This window comes from Nycticebus coucang, chromosome 10 (assembly GCF_027406575.1).
Source record: "Nycticebus coucang isolate mNycCou1 chromosome 10, mNycCou1.pri, whole genome shotgun sequence".
Classification (NCBI taxonomy): Eukaryota; Metazoa; Chordata; class Mammalia; order Primates; family Lorisidae; genus Nycticebus; species Nycticebus coucang.
Window position 1 is genome coordinate 16,869,365 of NC_069789.1, and position 18,955 is coordinate 16,888,319.

Sequence of the window (18,955 nt, forward strand, 5' to 3'; positions counted from 1 at the left end):
AGTTTTTACTTAGACCAAAGCTTAAAACATATGTTTATAAAAACTTGTATATTTTACTCACGGTATTAGTGCTTCAAGTATGAAAAGCAATGTCATATTTTTCATGTTTAGAGTTTTCAATTCCTTATTTGTTCACAGTTAGGCTCTACTAATTCTGACAACTTTGAGTTCCTGCAGGGGTGGGGAACCAGTGACCTCAAGGCTACATGTGGTCTTCTGCATAGAGTGAGGCCTTTTGAACGAATCCAAATCTTACAGAACAATTTTTTTTTTTTTTTGTGATTTTTGGCCGGGGCTGGGTTTGAACCCACCACCTCCGGCATATGGGACTGGCGCCCTACTCCTTGAGCCACAGGCGCCGCCCAACAAATTTTTTTATTTTGAGACAGAGTCTCACTAATGTCACCCTCCGTAGAGTGCTATGGCGTCACAGCTGACCGCAACCTCAAACTCTTGGGCTTAAGCTATTCTCTTGCCTCAGCCTCCCAAGTGGCTGGGACTACAGGTGCCTGCCACAACACACCCGTCTATTTTTGTTGTTGTTGTCGTCGTTGTTGTTGTTTTTAGCAGGGCCGGGCTGGGTTCGAACCCACCTGCCCCGGTGCACGTGGCCAGCTCCCTAACCATTGAGCTGCAGGCGCCAAGCCAGAACGAGTTATTTTAATAAAGGGATTTATTTGAAGTTTGGATTTGGTAGAGGGGCCGCACTCAGGGATCTGGAGGGCCATGTGTGGCCTTGAGCCCACAGCTTCCCCACCTATAAGGGAGACAACAGCTGTATGTTATGTGTCCTTTATTCATCAATGAGTAAAGTGTAAGGAAAGAGGCTTAAAAAGGTCAAAGACTTGTAGGTAAGAATACCAGAAGAAACCTAGAACGCGTAACGTTGGCCTTTAGAACATAACAGAGAAATGGAGGAAAAGGGTAAAAGATGTATTGTTGAGTCGGTAGAGTGGTTTTTAAATCAGGAAGGAAGTACTGCACTCTGGTAAAGGTAGGGCATTAATAAAATAGGAGTGATCTTTCTTCAGATTTTCGCACTTCACTATATTATCGAGAATTATGATAAACACCTCATAGTCTCTTTTAGGCTTTTGTTTATGATTTATAAGTTTTCTTTGAAGATTGCCTACCCATGGATTAAAGAAAAATTAAGGGTTCTGTATATCTCAGTTGTCTGTAAGAATCTTTAAAATGAGGTTCTTTGAATTGAAGTCATAAAGATGTTTTTTCTTAAAGTGAGGGAACAAAGCAGTCAAATAAAGAGATATCTGGGACTTAAAAATTTGGTGACAGATATTTTATTGGATAAAATAAGGCTATTTATAATTAGATTAGCATTAACAATATGATGATTATGAATAGCTTGCCGCTTGTAATTGTTAAATGCTTGTTTTGGTGTTATTCCAAATAGTTGTTCTTTAGACTTGAAGATAAAACAATTCTGGCATTGAACTAAAGGGGTTCTGTGCTTTTCCTCATTAAGAATAGTGCTAATGGCATGCAGAACATTTCCCTAAGGGTTACTTGTGTGAGCTCAAACATTGAGAATCCTAATAATTGAAAAACAACGAAACCTTAGGTCTGTTTTCTACACATTTCTTATCAGAGTAGATTACGGATTATCCCAAGGGACAGTTAAATGAATGAATAATTAGTTACTTCAAATAAGTCACTTGAAAAAATTTTTGCCTCTTATCTTTTTTTATCCCCTCTTGTTGAAATACTAACAGTTGGAGATAAATGCCTCTTATCTCAAAGAAAAAAAATTGGGTTTTCTTTAGTTTTTATCATTGATAGTGATAAAAATTGTCATATTTGAGGCATTTTGATACACAAAACTAAATTCAAACCCTAAATAATGTTTTGATTCTTTTATCCAAGAATGTGAATGGTGAGTTAAGTGGGTGTTTTGGGCCAGTTAGAGATATTTTTAAAGCCACTGGTCTTTATATTCAGGACTTCATAGATTTCTGCAATACCCCTAAATCATAGATACTATCTTTATCACTTCACAAGGGAGGAAATTGAAGCTCACAGAAGTTATACACCAGGGTCATAAACTAGTAATTGGTACCATTGGTTTCTTCTCAAATGAATTCAGTTTGCTGGTTGATGTTAGAACCTAAACTGTAGTAAAGGCTTTATCTTTCTTGCCCCAAATATTAAGATTTTCTTCATAAATCTGGCACACAGTTTGCTCTTTTTTTCACATCGTGGATCAACTTCTAACATACTATGTAATCTCCTTTGATATTACTTTTCTTTACTGTCTCTCTCTCCCTTACTGGAATGTAGATTCGGCAGCTCTCTACAAATGTTTTGTTGTTGTTGTTCACTTTCTGTATCTCAGGCACTTAACAGATGCTTCAGAAATGTTGAAAGAATGAAGAACAAAACTATTTTTAAAACACTTTTCTTTTTTGTTGGGCCATATCTTTTATCTGATGATTTGTTTTCACAAGTTCTTATTTTACTGTTTTTTGTTCCTTCCAAAAGAAAACGTATTTCCAAGGACTATTTCTTAGATATACTCACAGAAATAGGATCAATATTAATATTTAGGCATGTTCTAAAGCTCATTTGTCAGTACAGAGACATTTTATAGAGTGCATGCAGCATGTTAGCAAAATTGAGAAGGCTCACTGGAAAAATGAACTAAGATATGAATCTCTGTAAGCCTTTGATTAATACTGGGTGTAATTTAGTGAATGGAAAGATATAGCTAGAAATTGAGTTCACCTGTTTATAAGTGAAAGTAAGAGGGAACTGCCAGAGATGTTGGTTTTTGAAGGTAAAGCTAAGTTCAGAAACAAACAAACTGACATCGTGGTGACTTCACAAAATAGAAGTCCTATTTTATTTTACTTATAAGTCCAGTCCAGGCTTTATGGTAGTGGTTTGAGTATGCTCGGGCCTCTTGGTTGCTCAGGGAAATGTGCTCATTGGGGCTCTGCTGTCTGTTATCAGTTCATGATTCCCAAGACCAGCCAGGGTATGCACGTGTAACCAAGAAGAGTAGAGATGGTTCCTGAGGATTTTCTGGGCCGGCCCTGGAAGTGGCACACATTGTTTCCTAACTCTGTACTTCATGGGAAGTTTGGTCTCTTGTGTTTGCTAAGGAACACAGAATTTATTTGATATGTTACTTTTTCTGTGCCTGATAGGGTAATTTGATGTCCTTTTGGTTTAGTGGAAAATTCAGATATATTCCTGTTAATGAATTAAAATTTTTTTCTGAATAGCTTTTATGTTTGACAGGAATTTGTTGTCTAATTTGAAAGTAATTTTATAACTGAAAGGATGGTTAAAGGACTTTAGTCCCACTATCTCATTTTGTAAATGAGATTAGTAGTGGCATTAGAACTGGAATCTAACTTGTTTTATCTACTGTGGTACATTTTCTACTCAGGTACATATTCCCCTGTGATAGCTAGTATCTGGTGGTTTATGTAACTTTTTGCAAAAGCCAAAGGGCTTTTCCTGATTTCGGATTCTGTGTGTGATTAAAGACTGTCAAACTTCTTTAATTTTATGCATACCTGTAAGTAAAATAAATATAGTTTAAGGTTGCATTTAAATGTGAGATGTTGCAGTAAGCACTTTTTGTGATTCTTTCAATATTTCATATTGTAAACTTTTGTGGTAACTACTATGACCATGAGAAAATCTCTCTATAGACATTTTCTGGGTTACAGAAACTCAGTTTGTAAACATCCTTTCTAGGTAAATGTCTGGTACACACTACTTAGACTACCAAGTATATGAAGGTCTTTTAGTTTACTTTTCTCTTTTCATCCTTGGACTTTGAAATGTTTTTCTGAAATCCTGCTTCAGAAAGTTTCTCTTTCGAGCTGAAGTCTGTCAGTTGATAAGGACAGGGCTAACTAGGGAGCAGGAAAGGCATAAACTGCATGGTGCTCAGTTGTGGATGCACTGCACCAAGTCAGGGGGGTCCTTATTCCGTGACAGACTGGCTTGCTTTATCACGCCTTAGTGAACAATAGTGTTCTGTTAACATAGTTTGCTATTACTTCTTAGGTATCCTAGAATCACAGTACATGTTGAGCTAGGATAACGTTTGGGAAGAACAATAGTCTCTTTTACGTTGAACTAATACATTGACAAGAAAAAAAACTCCAGAGAACAAAAAACAATTGCTTTCTTTAGAGACACAGGTGTTTATTATCTAACAACAATTAATGCCAGACATTCTTATTTTAATTATTCTCCCTTCAGTTTAATTTAACTAAGTTATTGAGGACCCTTGTACCAGATCCTAATACATTATTCTATATAAACCCTACGTGGATGTCTGCACTTTACAAACAAGAAAATTGGAGTGCAGTAAAATAAATAAACTTACTTTAATTCACACTGCTAGCAAGAGATTGAACTGGCTTTTGAATCTATGACAGCCTCTTTTCAAGTCTCTGCCTTTCTTTCTTTTTCTTTTTTTTTTTTTTTGTGGTTTTTTGGCCGGGGCTGGTTTTGAACCTGCCACCTCTGGCATATGGGACTGGCGCCCTACTCCTTGAGCCACAGGCGACGCCCAGTCTTTTATGCCATTATCTTATTTTACTTGGAGGGAGACAAGAGCCAGGAAGGTCAAGAGGCTGTAGTGGTCATTGTTGGTGTGAAATGAATAGGGCTTCAAGTTTGGTGTCAGCAGTGGGATTGGAGGGGAAAGGGCATGTTTTTAGAAGATAATTTTAATAAGTATAGGGGAAGTGGAATGGTTTAGGAAAGCCTTTTGGTTTCTGGTTTGGCCAGCTGGATGAATGGGAATGTTATTCATTAAGAGAAGAAAACAGGAAAATGGTATGGGTTTTGGGTATGATCAGTGGAGGTTGTGGTGGGGCATCCAGGTAGATCCACTAGGAGCTGATTTGATATGTTGGACTAGAGAACTCGGTATACCAGTCTAATGTACAGTTACAGCTTTGGTTAATATCTATTTACTTGAAATAACAGGCAGATTCAAAGATGAATACATAGCTCAGAGTCGGAAGTAGGTTATGATTGATGCCTCATTTTAATGTCTCTTTGGGAAGGACTCACCTTCCTCATACTTTATAAAGCTACAGTTTATATACATTTATTTTCAGTGTACAATTCATGTATTTGAAAATTGGTTTTGGCAGAGTGGCCAATGAATCAATGTAGAACTGATTTTATATTAACATTGTTGCTGATCTGGTGAAGCTAACTTATTTTAAAATTCAGGTGCTATTCCTAGGAAGTTATATATGCAATTTTTAAAAACTGAAATATAGTTTACATACCATAAAACTAACTTTTTTAAACTGAACATTGGTTTTTAGTATATTCACATGGTTTTACATCTGTCATTGTCTAATTCGAGAACATTTTATCATCCCCAAAAGAAACCCTCTCCCCATTAACAGTCATTCCATATTCTCTGTTCTTCCAAAATCCCCGGTCCCTAGCAATTGCTAATTGATTTTTGTGTCTCTGTGGATTTGTCTGTTTCTTAGTATTTGATTTCTTTTATAACGGAATCACAGTCTATTGTATGGATATACCACAATTTTTTAACTATTCATTAGTTGAAGGAAATTTGGGTTTCTACTTTTTGGCTATTGAGAAAAATACTGCTACTATCATTTGCCTACAGGTCTGTGTGTGAACATATGCTTTTAGTTCTCTTGGGTATGTATCTAGGAGGACAGTCACTGAATTCTATGTTAAACAATTTTCTAAAAAAGCATTAAAAGCCCAGAAACAAAATTGAGGCTGAGATGTGAAATTATAATGAAAGCTCTGTCTTATCTTGTTTAACTTGTATGTGGTTTTTGATGGAGAGTTGGACTGGATATATATTACTTAAATATTATAAGAATAAGTAAAAATAATCAGAAGTCTTTAATTAGGTTTACCCTGTATATGTTCTTATAGGAGAACAAGGAGAAAAATAACAAATTACATAAAAGCAATGTACAGACTTCTCTCTTACTGGCAGCTGGTTGTGTAAATAATTCTAATTGGATTTCATCCAAGGCAAAGGCAGAAGGGGAAGGCATTGTTTGATGGAATAGGGCAGTAGGTTGAAAATTTTCACCTTGGGGATTATTCACTCAAAATAGCGGATGTCCTTTTTATCAAGTTGAAACATAACTTGTTTGTTTAAACATCCTTTTACCTACATGTGACCAAAAATGCTTTTCGTGTTTTGGGCCAGCTGTCCTTGAACTTTCTCTGTATTACAGCATAACATATCTATGTTTAGTAATGTGTAGATATGTAAACACTCACCATTGTGTTACAGCCACCTGCAGAATTCAGTACAATAACATGCCGTGCAGGTCTACATCTTAGGAGCAGTGGCCTATGCCATGTAGCCTAGGAGTGTAGAATGCTGTGCCATCTGGATTTGGGTTGGTCTGCTCTGATGTTTGCACAGTGAAATCACCTAATGATGCATATCTCAGGACTTATCTCCATCATCAAGAGATAGATTTGCCTGTATTGAAGAAGTAATGACTTATGCTAACTGTAGGAAAAATTCATATTGTAGGGTACATTGAAGCCTTCTACTTTTGTTGATATGTGATTATACATGTATGGGTTTGTGTACCCATCTTGGAAATAAATGTAACCCTTTGTGAGTTATGACTTGCCTGCAGCAGGGATTGAAGTTGATAATGTAGGTGAGGTTGAAATTAAGTAGGGTCTTAAAAGTCATGTTAATGATTTTTCCCTTTATCTTAAGAGCCACAGGCAGCTATTTAGGCTTTAAACGTGTGAGTGATATATTCAAAAGGCAAACTATCCATAGTGTGAGAATGAATGAAAAGAGGTAAAGAATGGATGGGGGAGACAGGGAGGCACTTGGAGTTGACAAAACCCGAAGATCCGAGTTTGGAAGGGAGAGGATCCAATTTGGAAGGGAGATTGTGAGTTCATTGTTGGACATGCTGATTTTGAGATATCTCTGATAGGGATATCAAGTGTACATTTGAATGTATATGACTCTAAGCCAGAGATGTGAAGTTTGGGAACAACAGGATTAATTGAAACCAAGTGTAGATGAGCTTGAGATAACCTGAGACAAATAAAGGTGGAGACTAAGAAGTCATGGTTAGAGAGGTAGCAAAATGAGAAACCAGGAGATGATGTTGTCAAATGAATGAAAGGAAAACTTGTTTTAAGAGGGGGGAAATGATTAAAAATGCTGAATGCTGCCAAGATTAAGACTGAAACAGTGTCCATTAGACTTAGTCTGGTAATCTTAATAAGAATAGTTTTGGTATAGAAATAGGCCTGAGTTAGACTGAAGTAGCTTGAGAAGTAGGAGGTGAAGGTGTTGAGGAAATGTAGCCAGCCACTTCAAGAAAGTTAGCTGTGAAGGGGAGGAGTGGGAGGGTTAATGTACGGAAAAGAAAGTGTTTCCGTTTTCAAAGTAAGTATCTAGTAGAGAACATAAAGTGGGACACCCAGTGCATTGAATGGAGAGTGCACGTTAGGATTCCTACTGGGATTGAATCTAGTACAGCCTGGTACAGTGACTGGTCTCACAAGATGGAATACCTTCTCTAGGTAACAGAACTGAAGGAGAAATAGGATTATTTTCTTATTTTCATTATATTCATCAGGATCGAACAAGAAACAGAACTACACAGAAATTTAAAGAATTATTAACCAGGCTGGCCTCAGTGGCCCACCCCTTTAATCCCAGCACCCAGGCCGAGGCAGATGGATTTCCTGAGCTTATGGGTTCTAGACCACCCTGAGCCAGAGCAAGACCTCGTGTCTAAAAATGGCCGGGCGTTGTGGTGGGCGCCTGTAGTCCCAGCTACTTGGGAGGCTAAGGCAAGAGAATCGCTTTAGCCCAGGAATTTGAGGTTGTGAGCAGTGATGTGAGCCGTGATGTTATGGCATTTTACCAAGGGTAACACTTTACCAAGGGGTGACAAATAAGACTTTAAAAAGAAAAGAATTATTAACCATGCAGGGGATTAGCTAAAAAGAGGAAATAAGAATTCTAATGAGATAGGAATTTCAGAATGATCAGCTACTACCCCTAGGGCTGAGGCAGAGCACCCAAGGAAGTAACATCACCCCAACAAGATCAGATCCAGACCTTACTGGACAGATACAAGCATGGTCCATTGGATGGGCAGAGATGTTCTCTGAGGGGCTGCACTGAAGGAACTCTCTGGGGACCTGGGCATGGGGAGGTGATAAGCCATGGAATTCTCCACCCAAGGCTTCTGTGAAGAAGCTGCCCCAGGGATAAAATAGAGGCTGCTGGCCACATTGAGCTGCTACCCACACTTGGAAGGCTGCTACCCACACTTGGAAGTGTCAGACATTGGGCAATTGTATAAGTAGCAGAGAAGCAACTTAAATGCTAGTGATCCTATTTAGTTCTGAGCGTTCCATCATCAGAAATTTATTTTCCTCTTGTTATTTTTTACAACAAAGCCTGAGAAAAGCCTAAGTTTCTTAACCTGACAATAAAGATAATTAAGAAATATTCTTATAGATTAAGGTATAATAAAACAATTTTGAGAATTGTGGCCATAGAATTTAGTTTTTTAAAAATATGTGGAAAAGGGCAGTGCCTGTGGCTCAGTGAGTAGGGCGCCGGCCCCATACACCAAGGGTGGCGGTTCAAACCCGGCTCCAGCCAAACTACAACAAAAAAATGGCCGAGTGTTGTGGTGGGCACCTGTAGTCCCAGCTACTCAGGAGGCTGAGGCAAGAGAATTGCCTAAACCCAAGAGCTGGGGGTTGCTGTGAGCTGTGATGCCACAGCGCTCTGCCGAGGGTGACAAAATAAAACTCTGTGTAAAAAAACACCTTGGAAGATACTTATAGTACTATTTTGATCTTTATCAAAGTCTACTTTTGATTCAACTGTGTTGTGTGGTTGTTGTTGTTTGTTTGTTTGTTTTGAGACAAAATCTCACTTTGTTGCCCTGGGTAGAGTGCTGAGTTTGCGCCTCAAACTTTTGGGCGCAAGTGATCTTTCCTCAGCCTCCTGAATGGTAGGGACTATAAGCACCTGCCACAATGCACGGCTAGTTTTTCTGTTTTTAATAGAGTTGGGGTCTCACTCATGCTCAGACTGGTCTCAAACTCCTGAGCTCACGCAGTCCACCAAGCCTCCTCAGTCTCTCAGAGTGCTAGGATTACAGATGTGAGCCACTGAGCCCGACCTGTCCTGTGTGTGTGTATTTTTTTTTTAATGTGAAATGCTAAAGCAGGAAGAAATTGTCTATTCTTAAATCCATTTTGAAGTGTGAAGAGACAAACAATATTTTGACATTTTTATCTACATTATTTAAAGTGATTTTGCCTGTTAAAATTTTTTTTTTTTTTTTGTAGAGACAGAGTCTCACTGTACTGCCCTCGGGTAGAGTGCCGTGGCGTCACACGGCTCACAGCAACCTCTAACTCCTGGGCTTATGCGATTCTCCTGCCTCAGCCTCCCGAGCAGCTGGAACTACAGGCGCCCGCCACAACGCCTGGCTATTTTTTTGTTGCAGTTTGGCCGGGGCTGGGTTTGAACCCGCCACCCTCGGCATATGGGGCCGGCGCCCTACTCACTGAGCCACAGGCGCCGCCCCTGCCTGTTAAAATTTTAAGAAAGATCCATGTTTGAGCCCAGAAGTTCAAGGTTGCAGTGAGCTATAGTCATGCCACTGTACACCTGGGCAACAGAGTGAGAACCTCATCTCTAAAAAAAAAAAATAAAAAAAAAAAACAAACCCCGAAGATCTGAATAATCCTTAATTTTGTCTCATTTGATTGAATAATTATTTTGCTGCTTAAGGAAGCAAAAAGTAATCTGTATTATCTCTGTTAAAGCCTGTCATTTATGAAATAGCCTTTTCTTAAATTCTTATTACTTATTTTTTAAAAAATTAAAAAAACTTTGATATTTCTGTATAGAAAAGTAAATTTTTAAGACTAACAACTTGTAGAAAGAAGAAATAAATCTATTTGAGCTGTCACAAAAATGTTTGCCATGTCCAATGCTGGTCCCCACCGCCTGTCCCAGGTGATTCTTTGTTTTTTCCGTTTCTAGTGCAATGCTAGCATCATAGTAGGCATCTGTTAAACTTCTGTTGAACTAGGTAATAGTCAATTTGAAGTGTTTTAGTATGCCATTTTTATTAATTTAGTGTTTGTTCTTAGTAATTTTCTTTGTTTTTTCAGGACTGCAAGAATATGTGGAAGCTGTCTCTTTTCAGTACTTCATCAAAACACGATCATTAATCAGTATGGATGAAATTAATAAGCAATTGATATTTACAACTGAAGACAATGGGAAAGAAAATAAGACTGTGAGAATTTAAAATCACTTTTCATATTGTATAATTTACATAATACTATAATAATCATTAGAGATTTATTTACTGCTAAATAATAATGCTAAAAAGATTGAGATAGGAATATTTTTTCTAAAGTGTGGTTTCATAGGTTCTAGGAAAATAGTCTTTTTAAATATTTCAGTTAGTAGGTAGAACAAGAATAATCAGAGTAGGTAATGCTCTTTACCTTTAGCACTACTGAATGATTACTCTTAACTGCTCTTTTTGTTTTACTGTGTACTTTTTGTGTGCCTTTTATAAGCACTATCTTGTTTAATCATTTAATCTTTGTATTAACCTCGTGAGGTAAGAATTAGCATCCCTGTTTTATAGAGAAAGAAACAGGCCTTTAGAGAGTTTGAGTAACTTACCAGAAACCACACAACTAAATAGTTGGCAGAGCTAAGATTTGAAACAGGTACTACTTGAATCCAAATCTATACCCTCACCCACTCTGCCGGTGCTTCTCAAAGTGCAACCCAGCGATCCCTCACGTCGGGTACCTGCTTCAGAGGGTCATTTTGGAGGATTTGGATTATAGATTTTCAGTTAGGCAGTGGATAGCATTTGACACATAAGTGCTCAGGGGTTGATTGTTGTAAAGTGGTTGTTGGGTAGTGACAGCTGGTCTGTTAATCACTTACTCAATTCATAATGCTTGTATATGAAATTTATGTTGCTTTTCTGAATTTAGAGAAACTTCTGCAGTTTGACTTTTAAGCAAATACTGTTTTTTCCTTCTGAGTTTCAAGATTAACATTCAGGCAATGAGATGAGCTATGTTGAGTATTTGATACCAGTACACTTAAAGATAACATTAAATAATTTTTCCTTTTCAAATTTTTTTTCTTTTTTAAAATTATTTTTTAAAACACCACTCACAGATTCAGAATAGGTAGGCAGGAGGTGGAAGAAGCTATAGAAATAGCATTTTTTTAAATGTTGACTAAAATGCTAATATTACAAAAGACTAATTTGGCACGACAAGCGTAACTTACTTTATGGAAGACGTGTTATTTTCTCAACTTTTTAAGTTATATGAAGTTTGTTAAGGAGGAAAATCCATTTTGAGAAGTAAAACTCCTTCATATTTTTGATTCATCTAGTGTAGATTGAATTATAGGAAGAAATAAAGTGAAGTCTATTTGACCCTGCTGCTTAAATAACGTTAGGGAAGTGACCACATCTTCCTTCCAAATTTCCTCTACATCGAAATGAAAATATTGGGAAAGAGGCCAGAAAACTGAGAGTAAATGGACTATTTTCAGAATTTATATACTAAATTATTCTAAGATTATGGTGCTGTGATATCTAATGAAGACAACCCTCGGAGGCAGTTTTTCCTTTTAGTGCTAAAAAGATTTTTGATGTTTGGTGCTGAAAATTCTGGGAATTTGGTAGGGAAAGGTACTTTATCTGACTTTCCTATTGAGAATATTGTCAAAAACATTTCATTCTTAAAAACCTTTTTATTATGGAGAAATCAAACCCAGAAAAACAGAATAGAAACACCTAGTGCCAGTAACCAGCCACGTGACCTGTGATGATTCTTGGACCTCATTTTATATGCTCTGTGTTGAGGGCATTGAACCAGATGATCTCTGAAAAATCCAAACAGTATTGGGATTCATACATTGGATGCACAGCAACCAGAGTGATCCTAATAAAACTGTCTCCCTAGTCTTATCCTGTACTACTCCTTACTTTACTCAGAATACCTCTTTAGTTCCTCAGAAACATAACACGGTTCCTACTGAACACTTCTGCAATTGCCCCTACCCAAGTGTCCTGTAATGCAGCTTCATCTAGTCTTTTAAACATATAATCTGTTAAAAACAATGTAGACTTTGTCTCTATCAGAAAGAAGCCAATAGAGAGAAACTGATGTGGCAAGAGATACATACGATGGTTGTTGTCAGGATAGCCCCTAACATTTATTCATTGTTTACTTTGTGTCAGACATTATGCCAAGAACTTGGTAAATGTTATCTCATGTAATCCTTAAACCTCTGAGGTAGGTACCCCATTTTACAGATGCGGAAACTGAGGTTTAGAAAGATGAAATAACTTGCCCAAGGGCATACTACTTATGAAGCAAGGTCCTGGAACAGATGGGAGGAGATTGGGTCAAGGTCATTTGGAAGAGTTAACCTCACACAAGAGGACAGACAGCTCATCATCTGAGACTGGAAGATAGAAAGGAAAGCCGGGTGTGGTGGCTCACACCTGTAATCCCAGCACTGTGGGAGGCTGAGGAGGGAGAATTGCTTGAGCTCAGGAGTTTGAGACTCACCTGAGCAAGAGTGAGACCGTTGACTCATGAAGAAAATGGAAAAACCCAGCCGGGCTCCATGGTGAGCACTTGAAATTCCAGCAGCTTCTGGAGGCTGAGGCAGTGGGATGCCCACAGCCTGAGTCTGAGGTTGCAGTGAGGTTGCTGCACTCTGCTCGGGGGCATAGGGTGGGACTCTGTCTTAGCAACAACAACAACAAACAAAAAAGAAGGTAAAGATGTTTGTGGATATAAATAAGGTATTTTTTTTTGTTTTTTTTTTTTTGTTTGTTTGTTTTGTTTTTTGTAGGGATAAAGGTAATTGAGAGAGATTGTTCTAGGTGATCTGGCAAATGACCAGGTCAGTGAAATTAGGCAAGATTGTCTACTGACAATGAAGAGGTTTGCGATTGAGTAGGGACTGAACAGACAGGTGAAGGTTTAGAGTAGTGTTTGAAGAGATTGTAGAGAGAACCATCTAAGAATATTTAAAAGGATTGTTGAGTAATTTGTAGCAGTTCAAGCTGTATAGTGGTGATTACTGAATAAAGGACTAACAAGTAGATTTTCATATTAATTCAGGATTCTGTTGGTATAGTAGGAAAAATAGGAGTCTCCGGGAATCCAGGATGCAGTGAGATATAATAAACTGTGATGGTCAGCAGTGATGAGTGGGGATGGACAAGAGGCCAGAAAGGGACTAAATGACTTAGGATCACAAACTTGGAGAGCCTTGTGATTGTCATGTGACAGAGTCATTAAGTCTTGTATGTCAAGTGAAGCTGGAAATGGTTTTAAGATGATGCAGTATTAGATTTCAAAAGTATCTTGAAGTCTGGCTTGGCACCTGTAGCTCAGCGGCTAGGGTGCCAGCCACATACACCGGAGCTGGCGGGTTCAAATCCAGCCCAGGCCTGCCAAACAGCAATGACAACTACAACCAAAAAATAAAAATAGCCGAGTGTTGTGGCGGGCGCCTGTAATCCCAACTACTTGGGAGGCTGAGGCAAGAGAATCACTTAAGTCCAAGAGTTTGAGGTTGCTGTGAGCTGTGACTCCAAAGTATCTTGGAGTCATCTGATTCAACTCCCTACCTAGGGCATAAATTCCTCTTGTAATATCCCAAATGGTTATTAAGCAAAACGGTTGTTTACTTAGAGAAAGTATGAATCTGCTTTTGATTGTGTACTTTATAATCAGTGTGATACATGCCATTTCACTCTTTTTCACAGTGCATTTCCTTTGTGTGTGTGTTTTTCTTTTTTACCAGCCCTCTTCTGATGCACAGGAGAAGCAGTTTGGCACTTGGAGCCTGAAAGTCACACCTGTGGATTACCTTCTGGGAGTGGCTGATTTAACTGGAGAATTGATGCGGATGTGTATTAACAGTGTGGGGAATGGCGACATCGACACCCCCTTTGAAGTGAGCCAGTTTTTACGACAGGTTTATGATGGATTTTCATTCATTGGCAACACTGGACCATATGAGGTTTCTAAAAAGCTGTATACCTTGAAACAGAGTCTGGCCAAAGTGGAGAATGCTTGTTATGCTTTGAAAGTCAGAGGTTCAGAAATTCCAAAGCATATGCTGGCAGATGTGTTTTCAGTTAAAACAGAAATGATTGATCAAGAAGAGGGCATTTCTTAGAATAACGTTACTCAGTTATTCTTCTGAGAACTCCTAAGAGAGACCAATTTATAAGACTGTTGTTTAGTATTTCATCTGACTTTATTGTAGCTTTTACATAGAAACATTTTCAGTTGTACTTGTTTTAAATTGTATACAAGCTGTATATAAAATTATCCAACTGAATCATTTCTTGTAGTTTATTCATGAAAGTCTACATACAAACATTTGCCGACTTACCTATTTGAATTTTTTGCTGGTTAACCTTCATCATTTATCTTTGTAATGTGAACATACTACATATTTCAGAATGCACTTTATGCCATATCTATATTAATTTACTTCTTGTGAATTTTGGAGTGGTAATTTTTAGTGGAAGCCACTTATAATTTAAGTCGATGATTTTGTTACATAGAGAAAAAATTTTTTAGTTACATTTCTGGACTTTTGCTTCCAGTTTAAATTTCTTGTTACTATTGTGCCAAGGCTTAGTCTATGGAATAAGAATTAAAAATTAATAATCTGTCAATATATTTTAGGTGCAAGTTTATGAGGTATGATAGTGAAAATTCACATTATATTTTGGCCAATTTTAGGTCATTTTAAATTTATATGAAACAACCTTCCAGAAAAATTGACAGATACCCTGATGTTACTTATGTTATTTTCTTCTTTTTTTTTTTTTTTTGTTGTCCCTTGTCATAGCAGAGCTTCTAACTGTAATATTTTCACTGGTAAAGTTGAGCTGAATTATATACTTGTATATAACAACTGAAAAGCTTTTAGTAGTGATTATTTAGCAATTTTTTTTTTTTTTTTTTTTTTTTTTAATAGAGACAGAGTCTCACTTTACTGCCCTCAGTAGAGTGCCGTGGCATTACACAGCTCACAGCAACCTCCAGCTCTTGGGCTTACGTGATTCTCTTGCCTCAGCCTCTGGAGCAGCTGGGACTACAGGCGCCCGCCACAACGCCCGGCTATTTTTTTGTTGTGGTTTGGCAGGGGCTGGGTTTGAACCCGCCACCCTCGGTATATGGGGCCACAGGCGCCACCCTATTTAGCAATTTGTTGTTGTTGTTCTTAGGCATGTTTAGAGGCTTTCCTATTGTAGCATCTATCACAAATTACATTTAAATGATGAAGTTTTGAAGTACTAAGTTAACACAAATCTTTATAGGTGTCCCATTGTGGTAATTAATAAATGAAAGTTGCCAAAGAAAAAATTATAATGTATAATTCAGCAGTAAGATAACTGTCAACACAATTGAGAATAACAAGGTAGTCTCTAGTAATATTTAGAAGTGGAATTTGACTAATGACATTAGCTGTAGATTATCATTTTGATGTGAAACTGACTTGAGTATAACACCATTGGCGGACAACCAGACTTTCCAGTTGCTTTTGTGAGTTTCGAGAATCTGGACACTAGATTTCATTTTTGGAAAGATTAGCTCTGTTTGTAAGGGCTGATTCTTTGAAAGTGTAATTTTCCAAAAAAATCACCTAAAGGAAAATAAACGTGTACATGCGTAATAAATTATGTTTCTTTGAGTATGGTGAATTTTATTTTCCTGTTCTAGGTACACTGCTGAAATAGTCATTCTCAATACATATTTTTTGTTCCTTCTGCCATTTAATTTATAATGTTCTAAGTAAAAAAAAAGGATTGTTGACTGTTTTCGAGATGTTTAAGCCTTTTCGATCCTATGTCTGACATAATGGTCTGACATAATGGTTTTCTGCTTCCACTCTGATGGGGGAAGACACCTGACACATTTTTTTTTGGTTGTCTTTTTTTCACGAAGTGGGACCTATGAATTTTTTGCCTGTGTGATATAGAAAATGGTTATATGTTTTCTCACATTCCCTATTATGGCAAGACAAGCCAGAAAGTCTTATTTGTCCTGATTCATTTGGCACAGATTTTTCAAGCACATGCAAGTGGTTCGAGCTGTCACATGTACATTGATAGGTTCTACATAAGCTCTCTGATTTGTTGTGAATTGCATAAAATGAAAATACATATATCAGGAACAGTTATGGGTTCTAGGAACAATTTTCCAAGTGATCTGAAAATCTTCAGGATAGCGCTAGGGGCTGGGCAGCAAGAGGGTAGGAGCTGTGAAATTGCTTGTAGTTTGCAACAGCCGCAGGCCAGCCAGCCAGTGTGCGTGCTCAGTGGCGACCTGGGACCAGGCTAATGAGCCAGCAGTGAGGGAGCAGCTGCTGCAGTGGGTGCAGCTGGCTGGGCAGACAGAGCATGAACTTCTTTCCGGTGAAGATTGAAATCTCTCTCTGGCCCATGAGAATGTGACTGGTGTGAGGGGATTAGATGGAGGGTCACTAAGAGCAGTGAGCAGAAAACCATGGCTGATGGAAATGAAAATGGAGAAAGTTTACTGGGAGAAGATTGAGAAGGAGCTGGAGATAGTGTGCAATGAAGTTCCTCATCAAGAACTACAGTGATTTCCAGTATGTGAGCAAGGTGTTTTACCTGAAAATGAAAGGTGATTACCGCTCCCTGGCAGAGGTATCTTCTGGGGAGAAGAAAAACTGTGGTCTAAGCTTCTGACGCTGCCTACATGGAAGCCTTTGAATTCACCAAAGAGCAAATGCACTGACATACCCCATCTGGCTGGTGCTGGCCCTCAGCTTCTCCATGTTCTATGAGATCCAGAATGCACCTGAGCAAGCAGGCCTCTTAGCTAAAGGAGCCTTCCATGGTGCCATTGCTGAGCTGGACATAGTAAACAAGGATTCCTGTAAGGCAGTGATTTTCAGCCAGTGTGCTGTGAGGATCTTTGGTATGCCGTGAAAATTTTTAAAGGTCATTCATTCATTCAGTTATTTTGGGAAGAAGTTCAGAGCTCAGTAAGTATGTCCAGTCTTTTAACTCTTTTTGATCAACGTAATTTAAATGTGCTGTGGAAGTTCAATTGTAGGTTTAAGTGTGCTATCAAAAACACTGCTATAGGGACTCCGCACTCCTCATACAATTGCTGCAAGACAACCTTTCCCTCTGGATAAGCGGCCAGCAGGATGAAGAAGCTGGAGAAGGCAACTGAAGATCCTTCGGATCCCTCATCTTTCTTTCACCTAACACCCATCATCACCAATTCTTCCTTGCCACAATCACTAAATATCTAGGGCTAAATAAACCTGTCTGTATTGGCAGCACAGCCACTCAGATCTGCTCTCCTGTCCCTTGGAAAGCAGTTTCATAAATCATGAGCATTTGAATTGTGCAGAGAAGTGCATTCTGAAGGAGACATTTTACTATGCCTGTTAATCTAGGGAAGTCTAGGTGAAAATAATGGGAACGATTAGAAAGAACAGCCAGCACTGCAGTTGATATTTAAAAGATCCACTTGAAACAGCATGATAAGTGCTTTGTCAAGCAGTATATCTTGTGCATGCAAAGATGTGTTCACCCCTCCCACCTGTTTTTTCAGCTCATGGAAAACTGTTAAGAGAAGCTGATACGGAGGGACAACTTGCTCCTTTCTATCAGCTTTGTAATAAACTGTTTAAGCTGAGGTTTCAGTAGCACCTTGTTTGGGCTCTTTAAATTACCATGTGCACAAATTTTTTCAGTGCAATGAATCTGAAGTTTTGGTATTTGTAACTTTTTTTTTTATTGGGTTTAAGAACCATGTATTTAATTTTTGTCAGTCTTTGGCTATTGTCCTCCTGTATCCTGACAGGTGTGTCAGCCCATGTCAATCCTGATGAGTAATTAATGAAATGCCAGACTTCTAAAATAAATATTTTAGAATTCAGTGGGTAAATAAATGCTGCTTTGGGGGAATTAAAAAGAAAAAGAAACCTCAGGAATATGAATTATGTACCTATCAATGTGATATGAAAATGATATGCTTCTCATTCCATGATAAGAGTTCAGTGACAATGCTGAGGATATTCTTTGGTCCTCACAGTTGATCACAGGTTACAGGAGGAAACGTGTTCAGTTTAAAAAACAACGGTTATTTTAGAATATACAAAGTTTATGGGAGGAGTAGACAAGCTGATTAGTACTGTGGATGTTACAGATTTGTAAGGAGATTCTGCAAATGGTGGGAAAAAATATTCTGGCTGATGGAAATGCACTTGTGAACAGCTTACATCCTTTACTCTTTAGAAAAGGAGAGTGGAGAAGTGTCGACATAACCTTTCTTACACGAGAAATCTCATCACTCAGCTTGTGAGCAATGTGAGGAAACTCAAGAAAGGGGAAGACCATCTTCTCACATTGAGGAAAGGCAAATAGGGAAGATACATTTTATAATGCAAAATGAAAAAAAAATTACCAAAAATCGCATGATTTGCAGCAGAGAAATGAGAACGGTGGAAGGAAAGAAACCATTTTCTACTGTGAGACATGCAAGAGGAAGCCTGGACTTCATCCTGGAGATGGCTTCAAGAAGTATCACACACAAAAAATGATGAACAAAGTTTAAAAAATCTTTATTTTATATACCCTGTAATAGATAATAAAATCATCAAATGAGTTCATTTTTATGTTTTTCTCTTTTAAAACTGTAGGATAATTACAAGTAATCCACCAAACTCTTTCCTATCCACAATAAATAGGATATTTATTTATCCTATTGGATAAATAGGATAAATGGGTGTGGGTGGGAGAAAAATTGGATTGGAAAGGGTTTTAAAACTAAAGCCTTTTGAATAAATTATTACGGTAGTGAAGATAAGCTT

The 18,955-nt window shown here is 38.0% G+C and overlaps 1 protein-coding gene and 1 pseudogene across 1 annotated transcript in view; both read left to right on the forward strand.

The window, feature by feature from the left end:
* TSNAX (translin associated factor X) overlaps positions 1-15,782 on the forward strand; it is a 34,318-nt gene extending 18,536 nt beyond the window's left edge. Inside the window, exons 5-6 of the mRNA XM_053606706.1 lie at positions 10,189-10,316; positions 13,886-15,782. Of these exons, the coding sequence (XP_053462681.1) occupies positions 10,189-10,316; positions 13,886-14,263 (506 nt within the window). The 3' untranslated portion in view covers positions 14,264-15,782. The remainder of the gene's footprint in view (positions 1-10,188; positions 10,317-13,885) is intronic.
* Positions 15,783-16,180: 398 nt separating this feature from the next.
* Positions 16,181-18,699, forward strand: LOC128596951 (14-3-3 protein eta-like; annotated as a pseudogene).
* The last annotated feature ends 256 nt before the right edge of the window (positions 18,700-18,955 follow it).